This window comes from Nannospalax galili, unplaced genomic scaffold, assembly GCF_000622305.1.
Source record: "Nannospalax galili isolate Female #2095 unplaced genomic scaffold, S.galili_v1.0 scaffold100, whole genome shotgun sequence".
Lineage (NCBI taxonomy): Eukaryota > Metazoa > Chordata > Mammalia > Rodentia > Spalacidae > Nannospalax > Nannospalax galili.
The window spans coordinates 5,863,864-5,890,974 of record NW_008352891.1 but is presented as its reverse complement, the minus strand read 5'-3'; the positions used below and the strand labels follow the sequence as shown (position 1 = coordinate 5,890,974).

The 27,111-nt window shown below is 39.3% G+C and overlaps 1 protein-coding gene across 1 annotated transcript in view; it reads left to right on the top strand.

Annotated features, from left to right (window-relative positions):
* The window catches only part of Taf1b (TATA-box binding protein associated factor, RNA polymerase I subunit B), a 104,914-nt gene that overhangs the window by 38,535 nt on the left and 39,268 nt on the right, over positions 1 to 27,111 (top strand). Inside the window, exons 6-8 of the mRNA XM_008850125.3 lie at positions 7,273 to 7,426; positions 13,757 to 13,913; positions 20,475 to 20,574. Coding sequence (XP_008848347.1) covers positions 7,273 to 7,426; positions 13,757 to 13,913; positions 20,475 to 20,574 — 411 coding nt within the window. The remainder of the gene's footprint in view (positions 1 to 7,272; positions 7,427 to 13,756; positions 13,914 to 20,474; positions 20,575 to 27,111) is intronic.

Below are 27,111 nucleotides of genomic sequence, written 5' to 3'. Positions count from 1 at the left end.
TCTGTTGAAGATCTGGTCCATGCCATTATCTTGGGATTCTTCTCCTTCCTGTATGCCTATGCTTTGTAATTTTGGTCTTTTTATGGTGTCACACAATTCCTGCATATTCCATTCTTGTGATTTCTTAAACTTTTCATAATCTTTGCTTGAGTGGTCTAGTTTTCCACTTTATCTTCCAGTTGATACTGTTTTCCATTTCATTCATCCTGTTGGTGAGGCTTTCTCCTGTTGTTTCTAATTGGCTTACTGAGTGTTTCACTTCCTTCTTCATTTAAACATGAGTAGTCTTCAATATTTCCAAACTTTTTCTGAATTCATTCAGAAGTTTATCCTTATCTTCCTTCAGTTCTTTGATTTCTTTGTGTGTTCCTTAAATTCACTGAATTCTTTTATCATGTTTATAATTGTTCTTTTGAGTTCCATGTCCTGCATCATCTCTAGGGGCTCTCGTTGTACTCCTCTAGAGGACTATTGGTATTTGGTGGGGATATGTTATTTTGGTTTTTCATGTTATTATTTTTTCTCTGTGATTTTGACATGTGAATTTCTTTTGTAGTTTCTGATACTTGTGTGAGACTCAAGCCTTCAAGTTTAGGTCTGCTCCTTTTTGTGAACTTTATGTGTCTTTTTGGTTTACTTTTTGGGCATGAAAATCTGGTTCCTGTAAGCTTCTGGTTTTCTCTTTTGATTTTATATTGGAGTGGCCAGATTGCTTTTGTCTTCAGGAGTTCCCACAGAGGCCTAAGTCAGATGAGGATCAGATGCTCTCAGGCTTTCTCCTAAGGTCTGGATCTCTCCAGGAAAGATTTTGGCCTCAGGAATTTGGGGGTTGGACTGGCCTGGGAGCTGGGCCCAGGAAAGATGCTGGTCTAGGGCAGCTGATTGCTGTACTACCCAGAGATCCAAAGGAAGATGGGGGCAGGAAGTGGCCCCAAGTGCTCCTGGGGACTGCACCGAGGAGCTGGGTTTGTCTGGATGCAAAGGATCAGGAAGAGGAAAGGTCAGTCCTGGTGTCCAGGAAAGAGGCTGGTGGGTTGTGCAGGCACAGGGAAGTAGAGAGAGGCGAGAGCCCAGCCGGGCCCAGAGTGCTCCTGGGGACCGGAAAAGGAACTGAGTTGGTCTGGATGCAAAGGATCAGGAAGCAGTGGTGGTTCCCCAGGTGTCTGGGGCTCCAAGACAAGGAATGGGACAGGACCCATGCTCAGAGGCAAGATGGGCAGGGGAGATGGGAGTGTGAATGAGGCTGGGGGACACAGAGGGCGATCGACTTATCCCGGAGAGAGAGGCTTACGGGTTGTGCAGGCCCAGGGAAGCAGAGTTATTTTATGTTCTTTTGAGACAGGTTCTTACTCCATAGACCAAGCTGGCTTTGAACTCCTAGTAATCTTCTTGCCATAGCCTTCCAAGTGCTGGGATTGCAGGCATGAGCCAACATACACAGCCCATTAATTCTCTCTCTCTCTCTCTCTCTCTCTCTCTCTCTCTCCAGGGTCTCACTATGCAGCCCTGGCCGGCCTGGAACTCATTATGTAGTCCAGACTGGTCTGGAATTCACAGAGATCCACCTGCCTCTGCCTCCAGAGTGCTGGGATTAAAGGCAAGTGCTACCATGCTGGCTTGCAACTGGATTTTTTTGTGTATGTTTTTCCTTTTTAAATAAAAAGAAAACTTTTTTTTGAAACAAAACCTCATGCATCCCAGGAGAGCCTTGTTATGTAGTTGAGGATAACCTTGATTTTTTTTTTTTTTTTTGGTCTTTTTGAAACAGGGTCTCCCTGTAGCCCCAGCTGTCCTGGAACTCACTATGTAGACAGGCTGGCCTTGAACTCACAGAGATCTGCCTACCTCTGCCTCCGGAGTGCTGGGATTAAAGGCGTACGCCACTACACCCAGCAAACCTTGAATTTTTAATCTTCCTGCCTTCCTTTTCCAAGTGCTGGGATGACAGACAGGCCACAGACACCCTGTTTTGCTCATTTTGATCGTTAGGATTCAACTCAGGGCTTTGTGCATGCTAGGCAACTGAGCTACAGCCCTAGCCTTGTGTGTGTTATTCCTTTCTCTTGGCATTTCTATGGCTTTATGTGGTATTTCATGACTCAGCACCCCGTTACCATCTCCTCTCAGAAGCTTTAATGTGAAGGAAAATAAACCTGGGTGCCCATTGAAGCAGCAGTATTTTTTAGCAGTTCTCAGTTGCTTTATAAATATACCATGATACTTTTTATTTGGAATAAAGAGTAGTTCCACCACTGAGAAAAGCCAAGAGAGGATTCTGAATCCATTTGACTCACATTTGACTCACATTGGTATTTACTTGTTTGGGCAAATTGTCTTCATAGGTTTATATGCAAATGTCAGTATCTCAGGACTGAGGATTCCAGGTCTGGATGAAAGGAATAGGTTACAAAGGTGGGTAGGAGGAGCCTCTCAGCTGCACAGACATCCTCAGTGGTAAAGTACTGGTTCTAAGAATGAGTTTAGAGTAATCAGATCATGAAAGATACAGTGATTAGGGAAATAACCCAAGGAAATGCCCTTTTAAAATCTGAGATGATAAGTTTAAATCAACTTATGAGAAGTAATTTGAATTTACTGGAAAAAAAACAGTATTTTATGATCATAGATTATGAAACACGAGCCAGATACTCATCAAGAAAAGCCAAAAGGGGGCCAGGCGTGGTACCCCACACCTTTAATCCCAGCATTTGGGAGGCAGAGGCAGGTGAATTGTGAGTTTGAGACCAGCTAGAACTACAAGGAGACCCTGTCTCCCTCTCCCTGCCCAAAAAACTCCAAAAGATGCTATGTAAGGGTACGTGGCGGGGGGGTGATTATTCAAGCTAGTAAGAACTTGGTCTTAAAATTTCATAGCTTGGTATCTGTGGTTGTTGTGTACTGGGGCTCTCTATGATATTGTATTTATTTTTTGACTTTATTTTTCTTTTATGTGTATAAGTATTTTGCCTGTATTTATGTAAGTGTACCCATGTTGTGCTAAGCCTGCAGGGCCAGAGAGGGTGTCAGATCCCCTGGAACTGGAGTTACAGATGGTTGTTGCTACCATGTGGGTGCTGGATCCTCTGGAAGAGCAGCCAGTGCTCTTAACCCCGGAACCATCTCTCCAGTCCCTCTATGGCATTTAAATACTTTTAGGTTAACTTAATACTTAAAGACAAAATTTTGCTGGTATGAGTAAACACTTGGGTAAAACAGTATTACATTAAATCTTGGTGAATAAAAAAACAAGATGTAAAATTGGAATTGGAAGGTGCTAGGTAAATTATATAATTTCTGTTGCAAGAGTGCAGCAACATATTCTATTAAAAGAAGAGAAACAATTATGTTAAAATTAGACACTTAGGTTTGGGATTGTAGCTCAGTGACCAATACTTGTCTAGCAGTTCAAGATCATAGGTTCCATCCCCAGCACTACAAAGGAAAAAAAGAAACCCCAGAAGTTTAGTTTTCTCAGTAAATATATAAATATGATGATAGTGCTTTGGATATGACTGTTCTAAGAATAAGAAGAGGCATGCGTCTGAATCCTGGTCCTACAACTTTTGAGCAATGCAAGTTCTAGGGAGATAAATTACTAGAAACTTTCAGAAAAAGCCAACAAACAAATATGCAAATAGTGGGGCATCAGAGAAAGGTGTTATGTAACCAAGAATGGTCTGGGAGGACTTCCTGATGCAGTTGCTTAGGGGAGTGAGAGTAAACATCAGGATGTGGAGGAGAAGAAATGCTGAATTTCAGGCCTTACTGGGCCCATCAACCCAAACCTACATTTAGGTGAGTGATAGTGGGCACTGGGGCCCAGCAGTAGCAATGGAGGTGATAACTGGTAGGATTCTAGATGGACTTTGAAGATACAGCCAACAGGATTTCCTGATGAACTAGATGTTGGGGTGGGGGAGACAGGAGTCAAGGATGACGCTAAGGTTTTTGGCCTTAGCAGCTGGAAGGAAGGAATTGCCATCAACTGAAATGGCAGGTGGAACCAGAAGATCAGGAGTTCACTTTGGGGCATGTGGGTTTAAGACAGCTGTTAGACATCCAAGAGGAAATGTCAAGTATGCCGTTAGATACACAAGTCTGCAGTTCAGGAGAAAGGTCTGGGCCAAAGATAGAAATTTTAAATATTTTTATTTATTGTTATTTTTATTTTATGTGTATGAGTGTATTTCCTGCATGTATGAGAGTGCACCCATGTCATGCAATGCCACGAAGGTCAGAAGAAAGCTTCATATTCCCCTGGAACCAGAGTTAAGGACTGTTCGTAGCCGCCATGTGGGTGCTGGGAATTAAAACCGAGTCCTCTGCAAGAACAATCGGTGCTCTTAACCAATGAGCCATCTCTCCAGCCCCCAAAGATGGAAATTTTAAAGCTGTCAATATACACTACAGTCATTAACTCAAAAATGCTATTGTTTATGTTATCCCCCCCTTTGTAAATAAGGTATCAGAGAGCCCATGGTGAACTCAAACTTGATGTATAGCCTAGGATAATCTTGAACTTCTGATCCTCCTGCTTCTACCTCTTGAGTGCTAGGATTATAGGCATGCCCAACACACATAGTTTATGTGGTGCTGGGGATTAAATCCAGGGCTTCATACATGTTGGTAAGCACTCTACCTCTGAGCTACAGCGCCAGACCAAGATATGCCAAAATTTTAAGTACCCCTAAGGAAGAAAAGAATGCTGTAAATTAAATTATGGCACCAAAGATTCCAAGAGTCACCTGGATTTCGGAGGTATTAAAATATGGAGGTGGCACACACCTTTGATCTCAGCACTCGGGAGGCAAAGGCAGGCTGATCTCTGTGAGTTCAAGGCCAGTCTGGTCTACATAGTGAGTTCCAGGCTAGCTGGGGCTACAGAGAGATCCTGTCTCACAAAGACCAAAAAAAAAAAGGAGGGTACATTTTAGAATTAAAATAAAGTAGATACAGTAGCTAGTATTTAAGACTAGTGGATTATCACCAAAAGATAAAGGCAGAGAAGAGGATCAAGACTTGAGCTCTAGCCTTTCTAGGGTTAAGGTGTTGGTGTGAGATGAAGATGGCTGAGAGAAGGGACACTCTGGAGCCCAAGGGAACAGGGTGTTTCAAAAATAAGACACTGGCAAGCTGTGGTACTGTCAGTAGATCAGGAAAGAAGAGGCCTACAATACTGACTGGATTACAATACTAACTGAAATACTGACTGGAATGGAGTATTAGACTCTGAGGCGAGAAACTGAAAATGAAAAGCTGGACTACCTCGAGGCATTTTGCTGCAAAGATATTCAGAAAAATTGTATGGTTACCTGTGGCCACAGAAAGATTATTTGTTGTTTATGTTTTTTAAAAAATATTTTATTTTTGTACCCGGGTGTGGTGGTGCATGCCTGTAGTCCCAGCACTTGGGAGGCAGAGGCAGGTGGATCTCTGTGAGTTAAAGGCCAGCCTGGTCTACATAGTGAGTTCCAGGACAGCTGGGGCTACAGGGAGACCCTGCTTCAAAAAGACAGAAAAAAATTATTTTTTATTTTTATTTTATGAGTATGAATGTATTGTCTGCATGTGTATAAGTGCACCCATGGAAGTCAGAAGCTGTTGGATTGCCCTAGAACTGGGGCTATGAAGAGTTGTTAACCCCCATGGGCATGCTGGGACTCAAACCTGGGTCCTCTGCAAGAGCAGTCACTGCTCTTAACCTCTGAGCCATCTCTTCAACCCCATTGTTTTTATTGTGTTTTGTTTTTTTAAAGTAGGATATATGATAGCATATTTGTATACTAATGGACTGATAATAGGAGAAAAGAAATAGTCACAACAGAGAAAATAGAACTGAGTCATTTCTTTGACTAGACAAGAGGGAAAGAGATAGAATATACAAATGGAGAGGTTGGCCTTTGATGGGAGGTTGCTTGCCTGTCCAGAAGAACTGGGAACAGGGTAGATTATGTGGTGGAGCATTGGCAGGTGGTTGCCACTTATGGAAGTTTTCTGATTGCTTCAGGTTCTCAGTGAGTCTATATTTTATGATGTACCTTGCCTCAAGTGGCTGGCCTAGAGGGAGGAATTTTACCCCATTATTTTATTGCTTTATTCTCTTGTGAACTTCTTCAATACATGAGTTTGATCTTTTTTTAAAAAAATATTATTTTTATTATATGTGTATTCCCTGCATGTAAGTGCACTCGTGTCTCAAAATGCCCGTGGAGGTCAGAATAGGGCATCGGATTCCCCTGAAACTGGAGTTACAACTGGTTGTTAGTTGCCATGTGGGTGCTGGGACTTGAACTTGTGTCCTCTGCAAGAGCAGTCAAGTGCTCTTAACTGCTGAGCAATCGCTCCAGCCCCAAGTTTGATCTTTTTATATAAGGTCAAGTTTCTTGACCTGTAGGGCTGAGATCATGGCTTTTTAAAAAATTATTTTTTAATTTTATGTATATGAGCGTTTTACCTACATGTATGTAAGTGTACCCTTGTTACCTGAGGAGGCAACAAGAGGGTTCTAAATTCCTGGATTGTCCTTAGCTGCCATGTGGGTGCTGAGAGCTGAACCTGGGTTCTCTGCAAGAGCAGCCAGTTCTCTTAGCTGCTGAGTGATCATCTCTCCAGCCCTGGGATCATGGTAATATAAGCTAATGAGATCTTTAGGTGGCCAGTCCCCTGACTGTTTTAGGGACACTGACCATCATTTCAAGGCTACATGTATGACCATAAACAATGGTAATGCTACATGTATGACAATAAACAATGGTATGAGAAAGTGTATCTTTGTCAGGCACTGGTTATATAGTTCAAGGAAGTGAAACATCACTGAGAGGAATAGGTTGGAGGCAGCATTTCTAGAAGAGTAAGTAGTGAATTGCAAAGAGGCAGAAGAAAAGATAGTTCAGAAAAGAAATGGAATCAGCAAGATGCAAAGTGTGTGATAGAAAGAAGCCAGCCAGCATGCATGGAGTCACTGTGACACTTGGTACTCTCCCTATGAGTGTCCTACCACTACAAGGGAGGAAGCAGGAAACCTAATCTGAGTTTACTGGCAACCTTCCCACCAGCCTCACTCCTGTTTGAAGCCTTCTCCAGGAAGCATTGCTGGGTGCTATCAGGGGACAGTTCAGGAGTAAGGACCTTCCAGATTTAAAGTCTCAGCAGTTACAGATCTCTAGAACAGGTTCTTTTATTGTAGTTGTGATGAACAGGCACGGTTTAAGTTCATTGAAATTAACTTTTAAACTCATGAGATAATTTTTGTTTACATTGTCTTGTGATCAGGTGTTGAAAGATAATCTGCATTGTTCAGACTGGGCTAGTGAGCCTGAGCTGCTAAGTGGTGGTGACACTGACTTTGCTCTAGAAAGTGGAGCAGAGTTTCAGTCTGATGCCCAGATTCCAAAGGACTTCCCCATCACCAAAGCATCACAGTCAGGTAAAAATGAGAATCAAATTGTTTAGAATCTTTTCTTAAATTCTTATATATTGTATGTGTGTACATATGTGGAGATCAGAGGACAACTTGTGGGGGTTGGTTCTCAACTTCTACCATGTAGGTCTCAGAGATCTAACTCAGGTTGAAAGGCTAAGCAGCAAGAGCTCAGTTAATATAACATTTTAAACAATGATTTTTATGTAGGTGGTTTCTCTGTGAGCCCTATTGCTCTCCAAAGTTTAAAGATTCCTTTTTACCAAGCTGGATGTGGTGGTGCATGTCTTTAATCCCTGCACACAGGAGGCAGGGGCAGGGAGACCCTGTCTCAAAAAGACCAAAAAAATTCCTTTCTATCTGCATATCCTTATTTCTTTCTGGACTGCACAGGGACATAGATACAAATAAGTTACCTTTTTGTGTTCAAAGAAGTGTTAGAATCATAGAATAATTAGACACATAGTGACTCTGGTGTTTCTTCTGGGACTGTTTCTTGGGCAAGCCTGATTTCAAACAGTCCCAGAAGATGGTGGCTCTAAAACCAGCCAAGCTTTTAAAAAAGATGTCAGTTCCTTTGAAAGCATCCTGATTGTTTTGCTAACCTATAAAGGATTTCTGTTTCTTCCTTCTTTTCAGTAAATGATGACTTCTAGAATTTTCTTTAGGTTTTTTTTTGTTGTTGTTGTTGTTGTTGTTATTGTTGTTATCTTTTTGAGATAGGGTCTCCCTGTAGCCCCAATTGGCCTGGAACTCACTATGTAGACCAGGCTGGCCTCAAACTCACAGAGATCTGCCTGCCTCTGCTTCCCAAGTGCTGGGATTAAAGGCATGCCCCACCATGCCTGGGTCTTTTAGTTTTTACACTGAAATTATGAATACAGCTCAGTACAAAACTATAAAATACAGACATTGATAAAGAAAATAAAAATCACCAGCTACTGTTTCACCCGGAAATCACCATTATTGCCATAGTTGATCATCCAGAAAGTTTTTTCTTTATATATGTAGAGAGAAATGCAGAGTTTATATACATAGAATTCAAATAGTTCTCCATGTTATTATGAAAAATTAGAAACAACGAAAAAGAGGTATAGTCTGCTGCCTCCAAAGCATTCTGTTCCCAAGAGACATTCATTTCCAAGTCTTTTGTAATGTCCACCTTTCCGTATCCTGTTTCTAGTGTTACATCTGGTTTCTGATCAGGAACATTAGCTATTGATTCATACTGTGGAAGACAAAGTCTTAGCTCTCCAGCTTCCCTCATTACTTCTCCTGTCCCTAAGGTCAATGGTGTCTAATTGTATGTTTCCCATCTTCCAGCTTCCTAACACAGTGCTTCACTGGACCAACATTCAGTGTCTAAATAGATTTAGACCATAGTTGTATTTAGACCATAGATGTATATAGACTGTAGACACTTAGGCTGTAGATGTATATGGACTGTAAATGTATATAGACTATAAATGTATACAGGTTGTAGATGTATGTAGACTGTAGATATATGTAGACTGTTGCTATATATAAGACTATAGGTAGATATAGACTGTAAATGTATAGCTGTATTTAGCTACATATGGACTATAGATGTATACAGACTGTAGATGTATTTAGACTGTAGATATATTTAGACTGTTGATGTATTACACTATAGATGGATACAGACTGTAAATGTATACAGGCTATAGATGTATTTAGACTGTAGATGTATTAGACTATAGATGTATATAGATTGTAGATGTATACAGACTGTAGATGTATATAGACTGTAGATATATTAGACTATAGATATATCCAAACTGTAAATGTATACAGATCATAGATGTATATAGACTGTAGATATATACAGACTGTAGATGCATATAGATTGTAGATACATTAGACTCTAGAGGTATACAGACTGTAAATGTATACAGACTGTAGATATATTTAGACTATAGATGTATATAGACTATAAATGGTATAAGTGCTATTTAGAACTGGAACATGAAGCTTGCTGCTATTACCTTTTTTCAAATTGAAATTTTGTGTGCATGTATGTATATGTGTGTATGTGTGGGCATACTTGTTGCAACATGTATGTTGAGGTCAGAGGACAACTTGCAGATCTCTTCTTCTACTCTGTGGATCCCAAGGATTGAACTCAGATCATCAAGCTTGTTGACAAAAGCCTTTCTACATTGGGCCATCTTGCCAGCCCTATCTATCATTACTTTTTATGTACATCCTTTGGTTCTCTCAGATTTGATTTTTGTTTTGTTAGCTGTTTAGCTTTCTCTTTATTGCTTATCTATTTATCATTTATTCTTTGTTAACCATCACATTTCTTCCCAGTTTAAAATTGCCTCTCAATACTTGAGGTAATGCCTCAATTTCATCCTCTGAAGGGAGTCTCTCTGGAGCTTTTGACACCTTGGTTCTAGCAAAATGTCTCTAGATCTGTAGCCCAGCTTACTTCAGGATCTCTTTACTTTCCTCCTGAAATTCCGTCTTGTCTCCTCTCTCTTGCTGGATTTGTTTTCCTGGATCCCATTTCATCATGGGGGCGGGGGCAGGGGGTAGTTTGTGTGTTTGTGGTTCATTTTTTATTTCCTAGAAGGTACTAATATTTCCCCCTTGATTTGTTTTGACCCTTTTATTTTTGTTTTTGTTTTTCTGAGACAGGGTCTCACTGTGTAGCCCTGGCTGAATTGGAGCTTGCTATGTAGACCAGGCTGGCCTCCAGCTCACAGAGGTCCATCCTCCTCTGTCTCCTGAGTGCTGGGATTAAAGGTGTGCACACCACACCCAGCTAATGCTTTTTTTTTTTTTTTTTTGGTCTTTTTGAGACAGCGTTTCCCTGTAGCCCCAGCTGGTCTGGAACTCATTATGTAGATCAGGCTGGCCTTGAACTCACAAAGATCAGCCTGCCTCTGCCTCCCAAGTGCTAGGATTAGGATTAAAGGCATTTGCCACCACTCCTGGCCCATCTGCTAATACATTTTATATTAGAACCTTAAAGTGTTTGATGGCTCTTATTTGAAAATGAAGGTGAAGGGCTTGGAGATGTAGTTTAGTTGAAGGGTACATGAGGCTCTTGGTTTGATCCCTAGTGCTAAAAACGGAGAAAAAAGCTTTGGGGTGAGTGTCCAGCTCTGTTTTGCACACAATGGTGATCTATCTGGTCTACTTTCTTAGAGAACCTCAGCATTATCATCATAAAATCTTTTCCTTCTGAGCTGATCATATTCCTTAGAAAAATGTTTTTGAGTTTTCTCTTTAGCAAGTGTGTAATCCTGGCTATCTGTGTTCTGGGGACTGAATGAGAAGCAGGTGAGAATTGTCACAATACTTAAGTTAGAACCTTAGTTCCCCTTTCTGTTTTCAGCTAGTCATGGGACAGGCTTGTTCTCTTCTAGAGACCCTTTGTTCTCCTTTCTGTGGAGAAGAAACTTATAATTTTCTGCCATGGTTGGGGAGAGATAGTTGCATAGCTCCACAGAGAGTTGAGATAAGAATTGGATATCTGCTTGTGACTTCACCACCCACCCATCCCCAAGTGCTGGGACCAAACCTAGGACTCTGTGCTTAGAGACAAGCACTCTGCCACAGAGCTAGATCTGAAACCTGGGTGTCTGTTTCTTTATCAGACTTCTATACAATCCTGCTGTTGTCAGAGCCTTGCCTTTGTCCAGTTTTCAAGGGTATCTGCTTTAACCAGTTCTGCTCAACCTTTTTTAGGGATTCTCTAGTGAAAATTGAGAATTATTCCCCTTCCCTGGTATTGGCTTCTGATCATACATTTTCAGTACTACCAAAGCTTTCCAGTTTCCCAAATTTGAGGGTGGTGTTTGGGGCGGGGGGTTGGGGTTGTTTTTATTTTAGATAGGCCCTTGCTAGCTGTGATTGGCCTAGAATTCATGATCCTTCTGCCTCAGCCTCTTATGTGCTAAGATTACAGGCATGTTTCTAGCTCTTGTCTCCTTTTCTATGTTGTTTGTTTTGGATTTACATGTTTTAAAAACTCTTGAATGGTAATTGTAGTGAGAGAAAGCAGAGACCAATGTGTGTTTTCAATCTACTGTCTTAACTGTTAGTCTTTAGGTTTATATAAAAATTAGATATATGTATGTATATATTTAACAGTATTTTATGGGAATCTGTGTTCCTGTTCTTTTAAATCAGAATTATCAGGAAGATTGGTGAACTGTGAAAATTTATGTTTCTATTAAGGTCTCAGGTGATGCCAGTGCTGACCATGAGGACCACTGATCTAAAGCAGTTTGGAAATCATTACATAATATACCATTGTTTGGATATTTAATTAAACATATTCCTGGCACTTAGGTTGTTCTAAAGTCTTTCACATTATAAGTAATGTTGCAATCACATTTTTTTCACTTTAAAACTTTGTGTATTTTTACACTCATTTCTCTAGAATAATGTCTTAGAAATACTGGACCAGCATGTCAGTGAATGCTTATTATAGTCCTACTCTGTCCTTGGAGCTACTCTGAGTACTGTGGACACAGTGGTGAGCAGAATGGCTGCCTTCGAGGCATTCATATTGTGGTAGGAAGAGATAGACAGCAAGTACACAAAAGGGAGAAATATCAGGGCTTGGAGATGGCTCAGTGGAAGGAGCACTTTCTGTACAAGTGTGAGAACTGGAGTTCTGATCCCCAAAACCCGCATTAAAGTCTGACAAGCACAGTAGCTGCCTGTAACTCCAGGACTTGGAAAATGAAGATGGGGATCCCCAGGGTAAGCTTGCTAACTAGACTAGCTGGAATTGGTGAGCTCCAGGTTTAGTGAGAGACATTGCCTCAATGAATAGGGTAGAGAGTGATCAAGAAAGACACTGACATCAACTTCAGGACACACACACATGTACACATGTACATGTACACCCCCCCTACATGCTCTCAAATACATGCAAACCTGTGTACATGCATACCAAGTCCATATACATGTGTTTTAGTTTGTTTCTCCATTGCTGTGACAAAACACTCTGACCACTACCAACTTGGGGAGGAAAGGGTTTATTCGGCTTACATCTCCTGGGTCTCAGTTCATCACTGAGGGAGCCCAAGGTAGGAACTCTGGGCAGGATCCTGGAGGCAGGAGTTGAAGCACAGGCCATGGAGGAACATTGCTTACTGGTTTGCTCCCCTGGCCCATGCTCATCCTACTTTCTTATATAATACAGAACAACTTGCCCAAGGGTGGCACCACCCACAGTGGTCTGGGTTCTCCCACATTGTTCAGAAATCAAGAAAATGCCTCACGGACATGGCCACAGGTGAATACAATGGAGGATATTCCCCAATTGAGACATCCTCTGCCCAGGTGTGTCAAGTTGACAACTAAAGCTGTCCAGCACAACATGTAAAATAAAAGTATTTATAAAAGATTTCAGTTACTGGAAAGTGTTTTGCAGGAAGGGTTTACAACTGGAAAAAGAAATTTTGAAGAGTTAGGGAATTTCTGTCTAAGAAAGTGTGGAGTTTCCAGTGTCATTCCTGGCTCTGCTTCTCTACCTCACACCTTGGATGACTTCCTGGAACACATTAAGAAAACCCCAGAACTCAGAAGGTGGAAGCAGGAGGATTAGGAACTCAGTATGGTCTTTGGCTACATAGTAAGTTTGAGATAACCTGGGTTATCTCAGAACAGAAAGAGAAAGAGGATGGAGTTGAGGAAAGAGAGGATGACTTAAACAGATGGACGGCATATCTTGAAATTCAAAAAAGCTTTTTTTAACATTATTATTTTTATTTTACATGTATGAGTGTATTGCCTGCATGTGTGTAGTGCCTCATTCAGTGCCTGCAGAGGTCAGAAGAGGATGTCAGATCCCCTGGAACTGGAATTATAGACAGTTGTCAGCTGTCATGTGGGTGCTGGGAATCGAACCCGATCCTCTGCAAGAGCAGCAAATGCTCTTAACCACTATTTTATTTTAAAAATAGTTCATGATTACTATTTAAAAATTCAACTTTAATCCCAGCTCTTAGAAAGCAGAGGCAGGTGGGTCTTTGTGAGATCAAGGCAGCCTAGTCTGCATAATGAGTTCCAGACTAGCTGGGGCTATAGGAAGACCCCATATCAAAAAGACCAAAAAAAAATTTTTTTTTTTTTCAAAGCACTTACATCTCTGTTTAGAATCTCATTTCATCCCACTCTCACAGATGACTCTTAATTACCTATTTGGCCAATTTCCATCTAAACCTTCATTGACCTTTATTGCCAAATTGTTTATACAAAGCTTATCAGTTCTAATCTATTTCAGTTATTTTAAATGCATGTTTTTCTGTTATTCATTTTTTTAAAAAAATCTTGGCTTTATCCCCTAAGGAGCTGCATCTGTCTGTTCTGGATCTCTTGATGGAGTGGAATACTCATTGAGAAAGGAGAAGGGAATTGTGAAGATGACTGTGCCGAGGACGCTTGCTTTCTGCTATCTGTCCTTACTTTGGCAGAGAGAAACAATTACTCTTTCAGATCTTTTGAGGTAAAATGAACTTACTTCATGATGTTTTTGCTGATTATCTGTATGAACTAAGAAACAACCTTGGGATATTTTGATATTTATAAGAAGACCTAAGATGAGGAAAGGACTGGAAAGCTTGGATAGTATACTAGTTACTTTTCTCCTTGCTGTGACTACCTGACAACAACAACAAAAAAAAACTTAAAGAAGGAAAGATTTATTTTGGCTCATGGTTCAAGGGGATGTAATCCATCATGGCTTTGAAGGTGTGGCAGTGGGCAGCTTGCTTACATCTGGGCAGTTCAGGCATTCTGGTACTTAGCTTGCTTTCTCTCTTTTTTTGTCTTTCTTTTTAAGAATTATTTTATTTATTATTTTTATTTTATGTGTATACGTGTATTGCCTGCATGTATGTAAGTGCACCTGTGTCATGCAGTGCCTGCAGAGGTCAGAAGAGGGTGTCGGATCCCCTGGAACTGGAGTTATGGATGGTTGTTAGCTGCCATGTGGATGCTGGGAACCAAACCCGGGTCCTCTGCAAGAGCAGTCAGTGCTCTTAACCACTGAGCCATCTCTCCAGCCTGCTTCCTCTTTTTTATTGAGTCCAGAACCTCAGCCCATAGGACAGTGCCACCCACACTCAGGGTGGGTCTTTCCTCAGTTAACTTTCTGGAACTTCCCTACAGAGACATGCCTAAGGTATATGTCTTTTAGGTGATTCCAAATCCAGGCAAGTTGACAGTGAAGATTAATCATTACACTAGCTTGGGTCCTCGTTCTGAAATTTATTCCTGTTTAAGGCTAGTAATTTGGTTTTCTCATTTATATAGTGAAAATAATAACATTTGCCTCACAAGGGATAGTAGAAAATTAATTATCTAATGTGAGTAAAATGCTTTAAAGAGAAAAATGACATTAACATTTTTGAGTAGGTATCTTAAATATTTTTGTAAGTGAAGACGAACAGATGATCTTTGCAGTAACAAAATAGTCATTAGTAGTTACAAAAAAGTAGCTTTGTGTATATAGTTATATATATGGCTGTTATAAGAACTAAAATATAGGTTGTCTGTATTTATTGGAAAAGTTGAAAACAAAACTATTGGAAGACCCTGTTATGCTAATAGCAGGCATTTACATATTTCAAGGTAGTCACAGAATTTTAGAAAGACGGGACTAAGGAAGTAGATACTCAAGTTAACGCCAACTCCGGTATACAGGATCTTATAATTAATAAGTTGAGTTATAAGAATTAATCACTTAAAGCTGGGCGTGGTGGCACATGCCTTTAATCCCAGCACTTAGGAGGCAGAGCAGAGCAGGTGGGTCTTTGTGAGTTTGAGCCAGCCTAATCTACATAGAGAGTTTAAGCTAGCTGGGGCTACAGGGAGACCCTATCTCAAAGAAAAACAAAAACAAAACAAAAGAAGACTTAATCACTTAACAAATGAAACAAATGGACCAAAATCATTAGTATGTTTTTCTCTTCTTTTATATGTATTCTGAATAATAGCATTAGGTTTAATCAGTATATAGAGTGCTTGTAAGAACACAGATTTGGAGCCATACTCTTGGCTCTACCAATTATTTATTACATGACATTGAGCAAGTTTTTTAAAATATTTTATTTATTATTTTTATTTTATGTGTATGCATGTATTGTCTGCATCATGTAGGTAAGTGCACCCATGTCGTGCAGTGGCTGCAGAGGACAGAAGAGGCTGTAGGATCCCCTGGAACTGGAGTTACAGACAGTTGTTAGCTGCCATGTGGGTGCTGGGATTCGAACCCAGGTCTTCTGCAAGAACAGCCAGTGTTCACCTCTGAGCCATCTCTCCAGCCCTGACATTGAGCAAGTTTTAAAATTTCTCTCTGCTTCTGTTTCCTCATTGATAAAATGGGCCTAATAATAATAACTCCACCTTAGGTTATAACTGCTTTTAATAATTATTACTGCTTGAGAAGCACTTAGAACAGTGTCTACAGCATAATTAGAACTTAGTGCTAGTCAGGATTGTTTATGTTTCCATCATCACTGTCATCATCATCATCATCATCATCATCATCATTATTGGCACTGGGCCCTTTTATTAAATAGAATGCTTCTGGTAAATGATGGTAGTACCTTTGAATTTAGCCACATTAACCAAATAACAAAGCTTTTTTTAGGGGCGATTAACTCTGCATGCAGTTAGCTCATGATTCAGTGAATTTTATTCTTAAGTTGAAAACCTCATCTTGTTTTGTATGCCCTCAATGGGTGATATCATCTTCTTCCAAGGCTTTAATTATTATCTATATGCTGATGACTCCTGCCTTTATATCACTAGCCCAGGCTTGCCTGCTGAGAGCCAGACCCTAACATTCATCTGTACAATTGCCTGCTGGACACATCACTTGATGTCTTTATAGTATCTCAAAATCAGTATGACTAAAGAGTAGCTCACCATCTGTCTCTCTCGTTCAGCTTCTTCTCCAGTGTTTTCATTCTCAGTACACACTGCACATCCTCATGTGTTCTGTCCAGAAATCTAGAGATCATCCTTGACTCGTTCCTCTCTCTACTTTTACAGTTAGTCATTGTGTCCTATCACCTATACTTCCAAAACAGCTCTTTAAACCATTCTTCTCTCCATGCTGCACATCTCTGTCCTCACCTGGATTGCTTAACGATTTCCCAACTGAACTCTGTGTCTGCAGTCTTGTCATTCCTATCCATTTTCTTCCTGATAACCAGAGGGATCTTTCAAAAAGATCCCTAATCATTTGAACCTAATCATGTCTCCAGAGCTGGGTCAAGGGGCCAGCCATCCCAGGGCAGTTTATAAGCAAGCAACAAAACTCTCCTAGAAATGTAACAAATTGGAGAAAATATCTGAAATTCTTCTCAGGGAAAATACTGTATGTGAATGGAATAAGTCCTAGTATCCCTCAGCCCTTCCTTCCCTTGTTCATCTTCCCCTTTCCTCATGCTTCTCCTCTCCCACCAAGGGAAATCCTAAAATGCCTTCAAGGAGATTGGATCTAGTTAGCTGAAGGGCTTTCATTTTGCTCTGTGGGGTATTCAAATTGGGGACAGAGCTTAGTTGCTTGGGGCAATAGGAGAAGGGGCTGTCACCGTTGATCTCATGCTCTGCTTTCTTCCGGAAAGCTCTAAGTCCCAGATTCTTAAAGTGAAGCTTCTTGACCAACAGCTTCAGCATTATCTGGGTACTTGACAGAACTGAATCAGAAACTCTGGGTAGGGCCTGGTTATCTCTGTTAATAAGCCCTCCAGGGTATTCTTATGGATGGTAAAGTCTAAGGACTGCTGCCAAGCTTTGAAAAACTAAACATTGACCTGAAGGGAGTCAGTTATTAGCCTGGCCAGAATACCTATGTATCTTAACATTGACTGTATGTGGTATTCCCTTGTTTAAATCTTCAAAGCAACATCTGTAGTCCTTAGGGTAAATTTATATTCCTCTCACTACCTGTAAAGGACCCTGCCTGCCAGTAATAACAATCGGAAATAAAAACAACTGACATTTAAGCTGGGTGTGGTGGCACACGCCTTTAGTCCCAGCACTCGGGAGGCAGAGGCAGGCAGATTTCTGTGAGTTACAGGCTAGCCTGGTCTACATAGTGAGTTCCAGGTCAGCTGGAGCTACAGGGAGACCCTGTCTCAAAAAGACCAAAAACAAAAAAACAAAAAACAAAAACCAACCAACATTTATTTCACAAGTATTTGTTTCTGAATAGCTCCTGTACTCACATGATGTTCTAGAGTTTTGACGTTTGAGATGCAGTAGAAATCACATAAGTCAAGCCCTTGCTCTCATGAAGTTGAAGACTAGAGGAAGAAACTGATAAATGAATACAAAAGTGATCAGACAGGCAAGTGTAGACCAGAAGATTGAAATAGGATAATGTGATAGAGAATAACTACATGGCTGTCTTAGATTGGGTATATAGAGGGTGGGGTTTGAACTGCACTTTGATTGGAAGTACAGCCAGCCTATGAGGATCCTAGAGTCCCAGGTAGAGAGGGGCTGTTAGTGCTAAGCCCTAAGCAAGAGTAGGCTCTGTAATGCTCAGGGAGCAGAAGGTGAATAGTGCGACTGGAGGAAGAAGAGTGGAAGGAGGATAGGTAAGATGAACAGAGAAGTAAATAGGGCAGATGTATATCTTTATAGACCATGTTAGGGATTAGGAATTTTCTCCCCAGTTTTTAAACTCTTTGACAGTTTCATACACATGTACAATGAATTTTAGTTGTTTTCACCCCTAGTCTTCCTCTCTCGTTCCCCAGGATTAAAAAAAAAATGAGGTATAATTTACATATGATAAAATTCATCTTAAAAATGTGGAGTTTATGCTGGGCATGTTGGTTCACAGCTTTAATCCCAGCTAGAACTACATAGTGAGACTCTGTCTCAAAAAATAAAATAAAATGCAATTTAATGGTATTCAGCATATCCATAGAAACATACAGCCATCACTTCTCTCTACTTCTATTCACTTCTATCAGGACATATTTTATCACTTCAGAAGAAAACTACCCATTAGAACTTTGGGTTTTAAGTGCTATATAGTAAGTGATGGGAAGATTGCAGTGAAAGAGACATGGTCTTATCTTTGTTTTTAAAAGGTCCCTCAGACAGCAATATTGAAATAGTATTCTGTACAAGAAAGGAAAATCAGGGAGACTGGGAGGTCTTTTACTAAACTTTAGGCAAGAGGTGGTGGCTTGGATGAAGCTGGTGGTGAAGGAAACAGAATAATAAATGGGTCAGCATCTGTTTCACAGTACGCATGGCTCTAATGTAGTGCTGCTTAAATGATCTACAACCAAGGACCAGTTTGTTAACTTTCAGTCTGTCACAAATCAGTATTTCAAAAAGTGCAGTAAAATTATGAGCAGAGACATGGCTGAAGTAGTGCTCTAATTGGTCAGGAGAGGCATACAGGACACTTTTACTCTGTGCAGTTCCTCGGTCAGCCACTTCCTGGATTAATCCAGAGAGCCAGCTGATAATACCTACTAAGAGAAATTCTGTGTTAGAATTTTGATTGGGCAGCCATTTTTAAAAAAGATGTTTTCTAAAAGGAATTTCACATTCAAAAAGAAAAGCAGACTTTGGAAAGAGGTTATGAACAGCATGTGGAATTAGAATTCCACATGCCTCCAGACTTGCTCTGGGGGTGCACATCTCTGCTTCCTCAGGCTGGTTTCTCTCCCTGTCCTCTGCTCCTGCAGCACAGAGTGAGTCTCTCTGGTGGCACTTCTGGCTGTGATTCTCCTGTCTTGTCCACTTTAACGTTAGGGTGGGGATAGGCGCACTCTTCACCAGCTCTACCACTCTGTGCGCAACAGGTATGCATTGCCACCTGGAGATGAAGGCTGAATAAGTTATCAGAACATTAACATGTGGTATTCTTGGTAGTTTTTGAACTGATAAGAATGTATATAGAATAACATTAACCCAGTATAGTAGTTCTAAAATAATATGATTACTGATGACACAAATATTTTATAGAAATTAAAGCAACTAATGAAAACCCAGATGAGAGAGACTTCATGCCATTTTTCCCTAAAATACTTAATTCTCAACTTTTAGTATACTAAAAGTTAAAGAAATCATATTTTAATTCTGAAATTCAACTTTCAGTATTATTCTTTAATTTCTAGAAAACTGGCAGCCAGCTGATAGCTCAGTTCTGGCAGCAGTCGATACAGAAACAGTACATTCTGTGTGCTTATTCATGACTGTGTCTTACTTCCCTTCATAACCTTCATTATTTTAGGAATTTATACATGAGACCCCATTCCTCATTCTTTATTCTCCTCTGCTTCCTTTTTCTCCTTAACATTTCCTCTACTTAACATACTGTAGATTTATTGACTTGCTCTTTTGGCCATCCTTCTCTTCTCACTGAAATGTAATCTCAATGGGAACAGGAATTTTGCCTACTTGGTTCACTACTGTATCCCTAGTGGTGCTGAGCATATAATCCATAACTTTCTGTTGGCTTAAAGGATGAATTATAAATACATTGGTACATTTACAAATGTGTATAGTTTTCTTCAAACTCAATACTTGACTCAAAATATTTGCCTCCTGTTGTATACAAGACATTGGAATAAAAACCTTAATGGTTTCTCCATCAACCAGCATTTTCTGTGAAATGGGCTGGGTCCTGAAAACAGAAGGGCAGACAAGGAAACGGGGACCAAAGAAGAATTTCCTGAAGAAGTAATTCACAAGATGAGTAGGAGCTAGTTACTTGAGGGGAGCCAGAGATGGAAGAGATGTTTGGAGAGCCTCGTGAATTGACATACACACTTCCTAGACATAATCTATTCAGTTGGAGAGTTAAGACAACAGTAGATAATTGATTAGATAGTCTTCCACATTGATACAGGAGATAGTAGCTTTATCATTTAAAATATGTCAGAGGTAGAACTAATTTTTACTTTCCTTCCGAAGTAAGATTTTCAAAAACTTTACTCTGCAAAGTCAGTACATAGCTCTGAGGCCTTTTTTTTTTTTCTGTGTGTGTGTGTGTGTGTGTGTGTGTGTGTGTGTGTGTGTAATACAGATTTGTTGAAGAAGACCATATTCCTTACATAAATGCTTTTGAGCGTTTTCCAGAAGAGATGAAATTATATGGGCGTGACAAGGGGATCTTTGCTGTGGAGGTAAGTTACTTCCTTTTGTAGATCATAGTCACTAATAAGACAATAGTACAAGTATGTATATGTTCTTTGACTGATGTAGGATTTATACTATGGTACTCTATAATGCCCAAAATCTAGTTTTTGTTCTATACAAGCATCAAACATTAGTTATAATTTCATGGAGAATACATTTATTATTTTTTTCTTTTGTGTGGTTTTTCTGAAAAAAGAGGTGGTTTTGTTGTTATATTTTGTTGTTATATAAAGATGTTGTTGTACTTTGGAGGAAACAAGAAAGTTATTGCCATGTTTCAAGGGGCACTATTTTAGGTCTTTTATTTCTTTTTGAGGCAGGGTCTATGTTGCCCAGGCTGACCTTGAACTCATAATGCTCTTGCCTCAGTCTCCTGAGGGATGGAATTACAGGCATGCACAACATCCTGGCTTTTTTTTTTTTTTTTTTTTTGAGACATAGTCTCCCTGTAGCCCCAGCTGGCCTGGAACTCACTCTGTAGACCAGGCTGGTTTCAGAACTCACAGAGATCCACCTGCCTCTGCCTCCCGAGTGCTGGGATTAAAGGCATGCACCACCATGCCTGGCTGGTCCTGGCTTAATTTAACTTTTTCTAGATTTATTTTCCACTGGAAATGCTTCTGTCCTTTAATTATGCATCTTTATGCTATCTAGAGTACTCAAAGGTTTCTTCCCATATGCTCTTTATAAGATTTTTGGTATACTAAATATACCAAAAATATTTAATCGATATATTAAATATTTTCCTCCATTTGCCCACTTAAGAAATTATTTTCATAGACATTTTGTAGCCTTTGTGATTTTAACACTGTAGTTTAAGAGACCTTTGTTGAATGAATCCTAATGTTTCTGATACTAGGTAATGCTTGTGACAACTTAATAAGAATAACTGTATTTAAAATGATGAAATTCAGGTTAAAAAATTTTAGGTAACTTTCCCACAGCCATTTAATGGCAAATCATGAAACTTGGATTTGGCAGATTTCTCATGTCAGAAATCATGATTGATTGATTGATTGATTGATTGATTGATTGATTGATTGATTGATTTAGAGACAGAGTCTCCCTGTAGCCCCAGCTGGCTTGTAACTCACTCTGTAGAACAGGCTGCTCCCATTGCCCTTCCCTCTCACTGGTTCCCTTCCTCTCATCAAATGTAAATTAGTGTATCTGTTTTCATGTCATGTGTATATATACACACATAGATGTACACACATACATACATATTGTATTTTAAACTTAGGCTTTGCATATTATAGAAAATATGATAATTTGTCTGAGTCTGGTGTACTTTGCTGAAATTGATGATTTCTGTCATTTTCTTACAAATGACATAATTTCATTTTTCTTTACAGCTGATATAATTCCATCTTATATATATATACTACATTTTCTTTATCCATTGATATATGAGTGGGAATCTAGAATGGTTCTGAGTCTTGGATGTTGTGAACAATGTTGCAATGAACATGAGCACCTAGTTGTCTCTGGTATGCTGACTTAGATACCTTCAGATACATACCAAGGCTTGTTACAGCTGGATCGTATGGTAGTTTTATAGTTTTTTTTTTTTTAAAGAAACTTCCCTTCTGCCTTCCATGATGACTGCACTAATTTACACCCCATCAGTAGTGTACAAGGGTCCCTGCCTACCCCCATCCTTGCATTCTTTTGTTGCTTTTGTGTTCTTGATGACAGACATTTCAACTGGAGAAAGATAGACTCTCGGTAGAGGTTTGATTTGCATTTCTTTCATATTTTAACTTAGTTTTTGAAAAACATTTTAACTAGATGTCAAATTCTGGGCTACTTTTCTTTCATTACTTAGAAAAATATTATTGATTTCAGGTCTGCTTGATTTAAATTGGCACATAATTGTGCATATTTATGAAGTATAATCTTTTATTTCAATACATGTGTGTAACACTGGGCACATGGTGGTGCACACCTTTAATCCCAGCACTCGAGAGATAGAGTCAGGTGGATCTCTGTGAGTTTGAGGCCAGCCTGGTCTACATAGTAAGTTCTAGGTCAGCTGGGGCTACAGGGAGACCCTGTCTCAAAAAAAAAAAAAAAACCCTATCAATCAATACATATATGTAATCTGTAGTGATCAGATCAGGGTAATTGGCATGCCTGTCACCTCAAACACTTATCATGTCTGTGTTGAGAGCATTCAAAATCCTCTCGTTTAGACATTTTAAATATTTAATTAGTTTTTGTCAGCAAAAGTTACTCCACTGTCTTACAGAACACTAGAAGTTTCCAGACTCTCTGGGCATCACTATTCTGCTCTGTCTCTGAGTTGAGTATTTTAATTCTCCCATAGAAGGCTGCATTTGTTTTTCTGAGCCCAATTTACTTCACTCTAACACAGTACCCTCTAGACCCACTCAGGTTGCCATAATTACAGGATTTCATTCTTTTATGACCGCATATATTCTGTTGTGGCTATATATCTCATTTCCTTACTGATCTGTTGATCAATGGACACCTCAGGAGATTCTATACTTGGCTATTGTAACTTGTGCTGCAGTAAAGGTACACATGCAGGTCTCTGATACACTGATCTCCTGTCCTTTGGCTCTACCCCACAGTGACTAGAGGGTCATGTGTATGTTTCTAGGTTTTTGGGGTTTGGGTGTTTTTTGTTGTTGCTGTTTTATTGTTTGTCTTTGTTTTTCAGACAGATTTTGGCAATCTTCCTGGCTCAGCTTCCAAAGTAATGTGATTCCAGGCATGTGCCACCATGCCTAGCTCCTATTTTTAGTTTCCATGGTAGCTATACCAGTTTACATTCCCTGACAAAGTATGTGAGTTTACCTGGACCAACATTTACTTTTTGACCTTTTTGTGTGAGGGTTTGAGGGTTAAGAAAACCTTTTTCTTCACTGTGCCATTTTGAAAAAGAATTTCTAAAATTTAATCTTTTTAATAATCATTCTGACAGAGATGAGATGTTTTCTTATTTGGGGCTTTCATTTGCATTTCTCTGATAATTAGTGCTGTTGAACTTTTTTTTCATATGCTATTTGACTATTTGTACATCTTTTGAGAGTGTTTAAGTCATTTGCCTGTTTCAAAATTGGATTATCTATAGATTTTTGCTCTGTGTTCCTCATATATTCTAAGTATTTATATCTTGTCAGGTGAATAGGTTGCAAGTATTTTTCTTGTTCTGTAGATTGTTCCTTATTTCTGTTGTTTTGAATTTGATACGGTTCCATTTGTCTTTTTTTTTTTACTTTAGTTGACTATGCCTTTGATGTATCAAAAAAACACTTTGTTCAGATTAATGCCCTGAAGCATTTCCCCAAGTTTTCTTCTAGTAGTTTCATGGTTTTAGATCTTACTTTTAAGCCTTTGATCTATTTTGAGTGGATTTTTTGTTTATGATGAGAAATAGAGCTCCAGATTTTAGAGGTTTGTTTTTGCATATGGATCTCTGACTTTCCCAGTGCCATTTATCTTTGTAAAATATCAGGTGGCTGTCAGCACATGTATTTATTTCTAAGGTTTTGTTTGGTTGCATTGGTCTTCGTGAATTTTTTTTTTTTTTTTTTTTTTTTTGCCCTTACTATGCCGTGGTTACTATCAGCTTTGTTCTTTTTACCCAGTATCGGTTTTGTTATTTGGAATCTTTGTAGTTCTATACAAGTTTTAGGAGTATTTTTGCTATTTCTGTGAAAAATATCATTGATATTCTGATAGAGATTTCATTTAATGTGTAGACAGATCACTTTGGGTTGTATGGACATTTAACATAATTTATTTCAATCCATGAATATGGGTTATCTTCCTTTTTTTGGTGTTCTTATTTGTTTCATCACTGTTTGGTAGTTTTGATTGTAGAAGTTCTTTGATTTCTTGGTTAATTTCAACTTGAGGTATTTAATTTGATTTCTTTCTTTCTAGGTTAGATGTCTTTTCTTTCTTGGTCTTGCCTAGTTGCTCTGGCTAGGACTTTTCATATGCTGAATATGAGTTGTGAAAGTGAACATCCTTATCTGCTCCAGATCTTTGAGAAAATATTTTCAACTTTCCCACCTTTAGTTTGATGTTAGCTGTGGGTTTGTCATATGTGGCCTTAATTATATAAGAGCACTGACTGCTCTTGCAGAGGACCTGGGATCGATTCTCAGTACCCACATGGCAGCTACGAACTGTCCTTAACTCCAGTTCCCAGGGAATCCAAAGCCCTCTTCTGACCTCCAAGGCATTGCACAACACAGGTGCACTCACATGCAGGCAATACGCTCATACACGTAAAATAAAAATAATAAATAAAATATTTAAAAAGTTATATAGAGGTATGTTCTGTATAACCTAAGTTGTTAAAGAGTTTTGATCATGAAGAGATGCTGAATTTTACTGAATGCTTTTCCCTTGTGTATTTAAATGGCTCATATATTGTTTTGTTGTTCATTCTGTTGATGTAGTATGTTACATTTATCAATTTCTGTATGTTGCACATCCCCAGGATAAATCCCACTTGATCATGCTGTATAACTTTAATGTGCTCCTGGATTTAATTTGCTGACATTTTATTGAGAATTTAACAACTGTCCATAACTCCAGTCCCAGGGGATCTGACAGCTTCTTCTGACCTCTGTGGGCATTGCACAACACGGGTTCACTTACCTACATGCAGGCAATACATGCGTACACATAAAAATAATAAATAAAATTTTTTAAAAAAGAAATTTTGCATCTATGTTCACTAGGAAAACTGCCTTACAGTTTTCTTTCTGTTGTGTCCTTGTCTGGTTGGTATCAGGGGTAGCTGTACTCATAGAATTTTCCCCCTTTCAAAATTTTGGAATAGTTTGATAATAATTGATGTTAGTTCTTTAAAAGTTTAGTAAAATTCAGCAATAAAGCTTTCTAATCCTGAACTTTTCTTTCTTAGGAGAGTTTATTACTGGTTCATTTTTGTTCATTATGAGTCTTTTTTAGGTTGTCTGTTGCTTCATGTTGCAGTCTTGGTAGGTTGATAGTTCAGGAATGTATCCATTTCTTCTAGGTTTTCCAATCTGTTGGCATATGGTTGTTCTATTTTTTTTGCTTTATTTTTAGTTTTGTGTATGTGTGCATGTATGCAGGTACATGTGTTGTTCAGTGACCTCGGAGGACAAAAGAGGGTGTTAGATCCCCTGGAACTGGAATTACTGATAGTTGTTAGCTGCCATGTGGGTGCTGGGATTCGAAACCAGTTCTTCCGCAAAAACAGCCAATACTCTTAACCATTGAGCCACCTCTCTAGCCCATATAGTCCTTCTTTTCTTAAGTGTCTTTAATGATGCTCTATATTTCTTTCGTATCAGGTGTAATATCCTCTTTTTGTCTCTGATTTTATTTATTTGGATCTTCTGTTTCTTTCTTAAACTAACCAAAGTTTTATTTAGGTGACTAAAGCAACAGAAAGACAGAGTTTGAAGCCTCACAAAACTACCCAAACCAACCCAAAATAAAACACTTTTGATTTCATTAATAACTTTCCCCCTCCTGGTGGTGAGGCTCTAACACAAAGCCTTCTTTGGGCTCTGGAGCTTTCCAGTGATTAGTTTTTGCTAGCCTTGAGTTTTTATTCTCATCATACATGCACAGATCAGTACTCAGATGAAGAGTTTGGATGACCCTTTTAAAGCTCTTTTGTTTGCTTGTTTAAAACTATAATTTTGTTTATTTTTGTGGTGCTAAGGATTGAACCTAGGGCCTCATGCATGCTAGACAAGTACTCTACCACTGAGCTATATCCGTAGCCATTTGCCTCCCTCTTTGGACAGGGACCTCACACTATTTAGGCTCACCTTGAATTTAAAACAGTCCTCCTGCTTCAGCCTCCCAAGTGTGAGCCACCACACCTGGCTTCCTTTTGCAGATCTCTGGAATTCTCTCCTTGCAACTTTATCCTCTCTGCTACTCTCCCTGTAATTACAGCCACTTTAGCTTCTGAGACTCCAATCTCTGAAGCCCAGCCAGGCTACTGGACTCTGCTAGACTATAGGGCTGTGTCACATCCCCTGCTCCTTGCAGTTTAGGTTAAAGAATTCCCTCTGGACAGCAAACTGGGGCCCTTTGTTTCTCTTTGTTCAGGATTATAGTCCTTGCTATATATTGTCCAATGCCTGAAAACTCTTTCATATATTCTCCCCACCCCAATTTCTCTGTTGTTTATGTAGGTCAATTCCTATAGTAATTAATCTTCAATGGGCAGAAACAAGTCTTCCAATGCTAATTGTTAAACATTTAGAAATACAGCAAGAATTCATATACTAAACTTATTTCTCAGATGCCTAAAAGCATCTACTTGCTCATCCCATTCTTGAGTGCTTTAAATTGTAATAGCCATTCATAAATGCCACTACTATTATCCTTTTATAATCATAAATTTCTCTTTGCTGGAGGTAAGTGCCTGAGCAATTGCCTAGAAAAAATTTCCCATAGCTGGACCATGGTTTTTGAGGGTTATATAGAACACTTGTCCTATCATCTCTTTTTATTATTGACTTTTTTCTTTATTA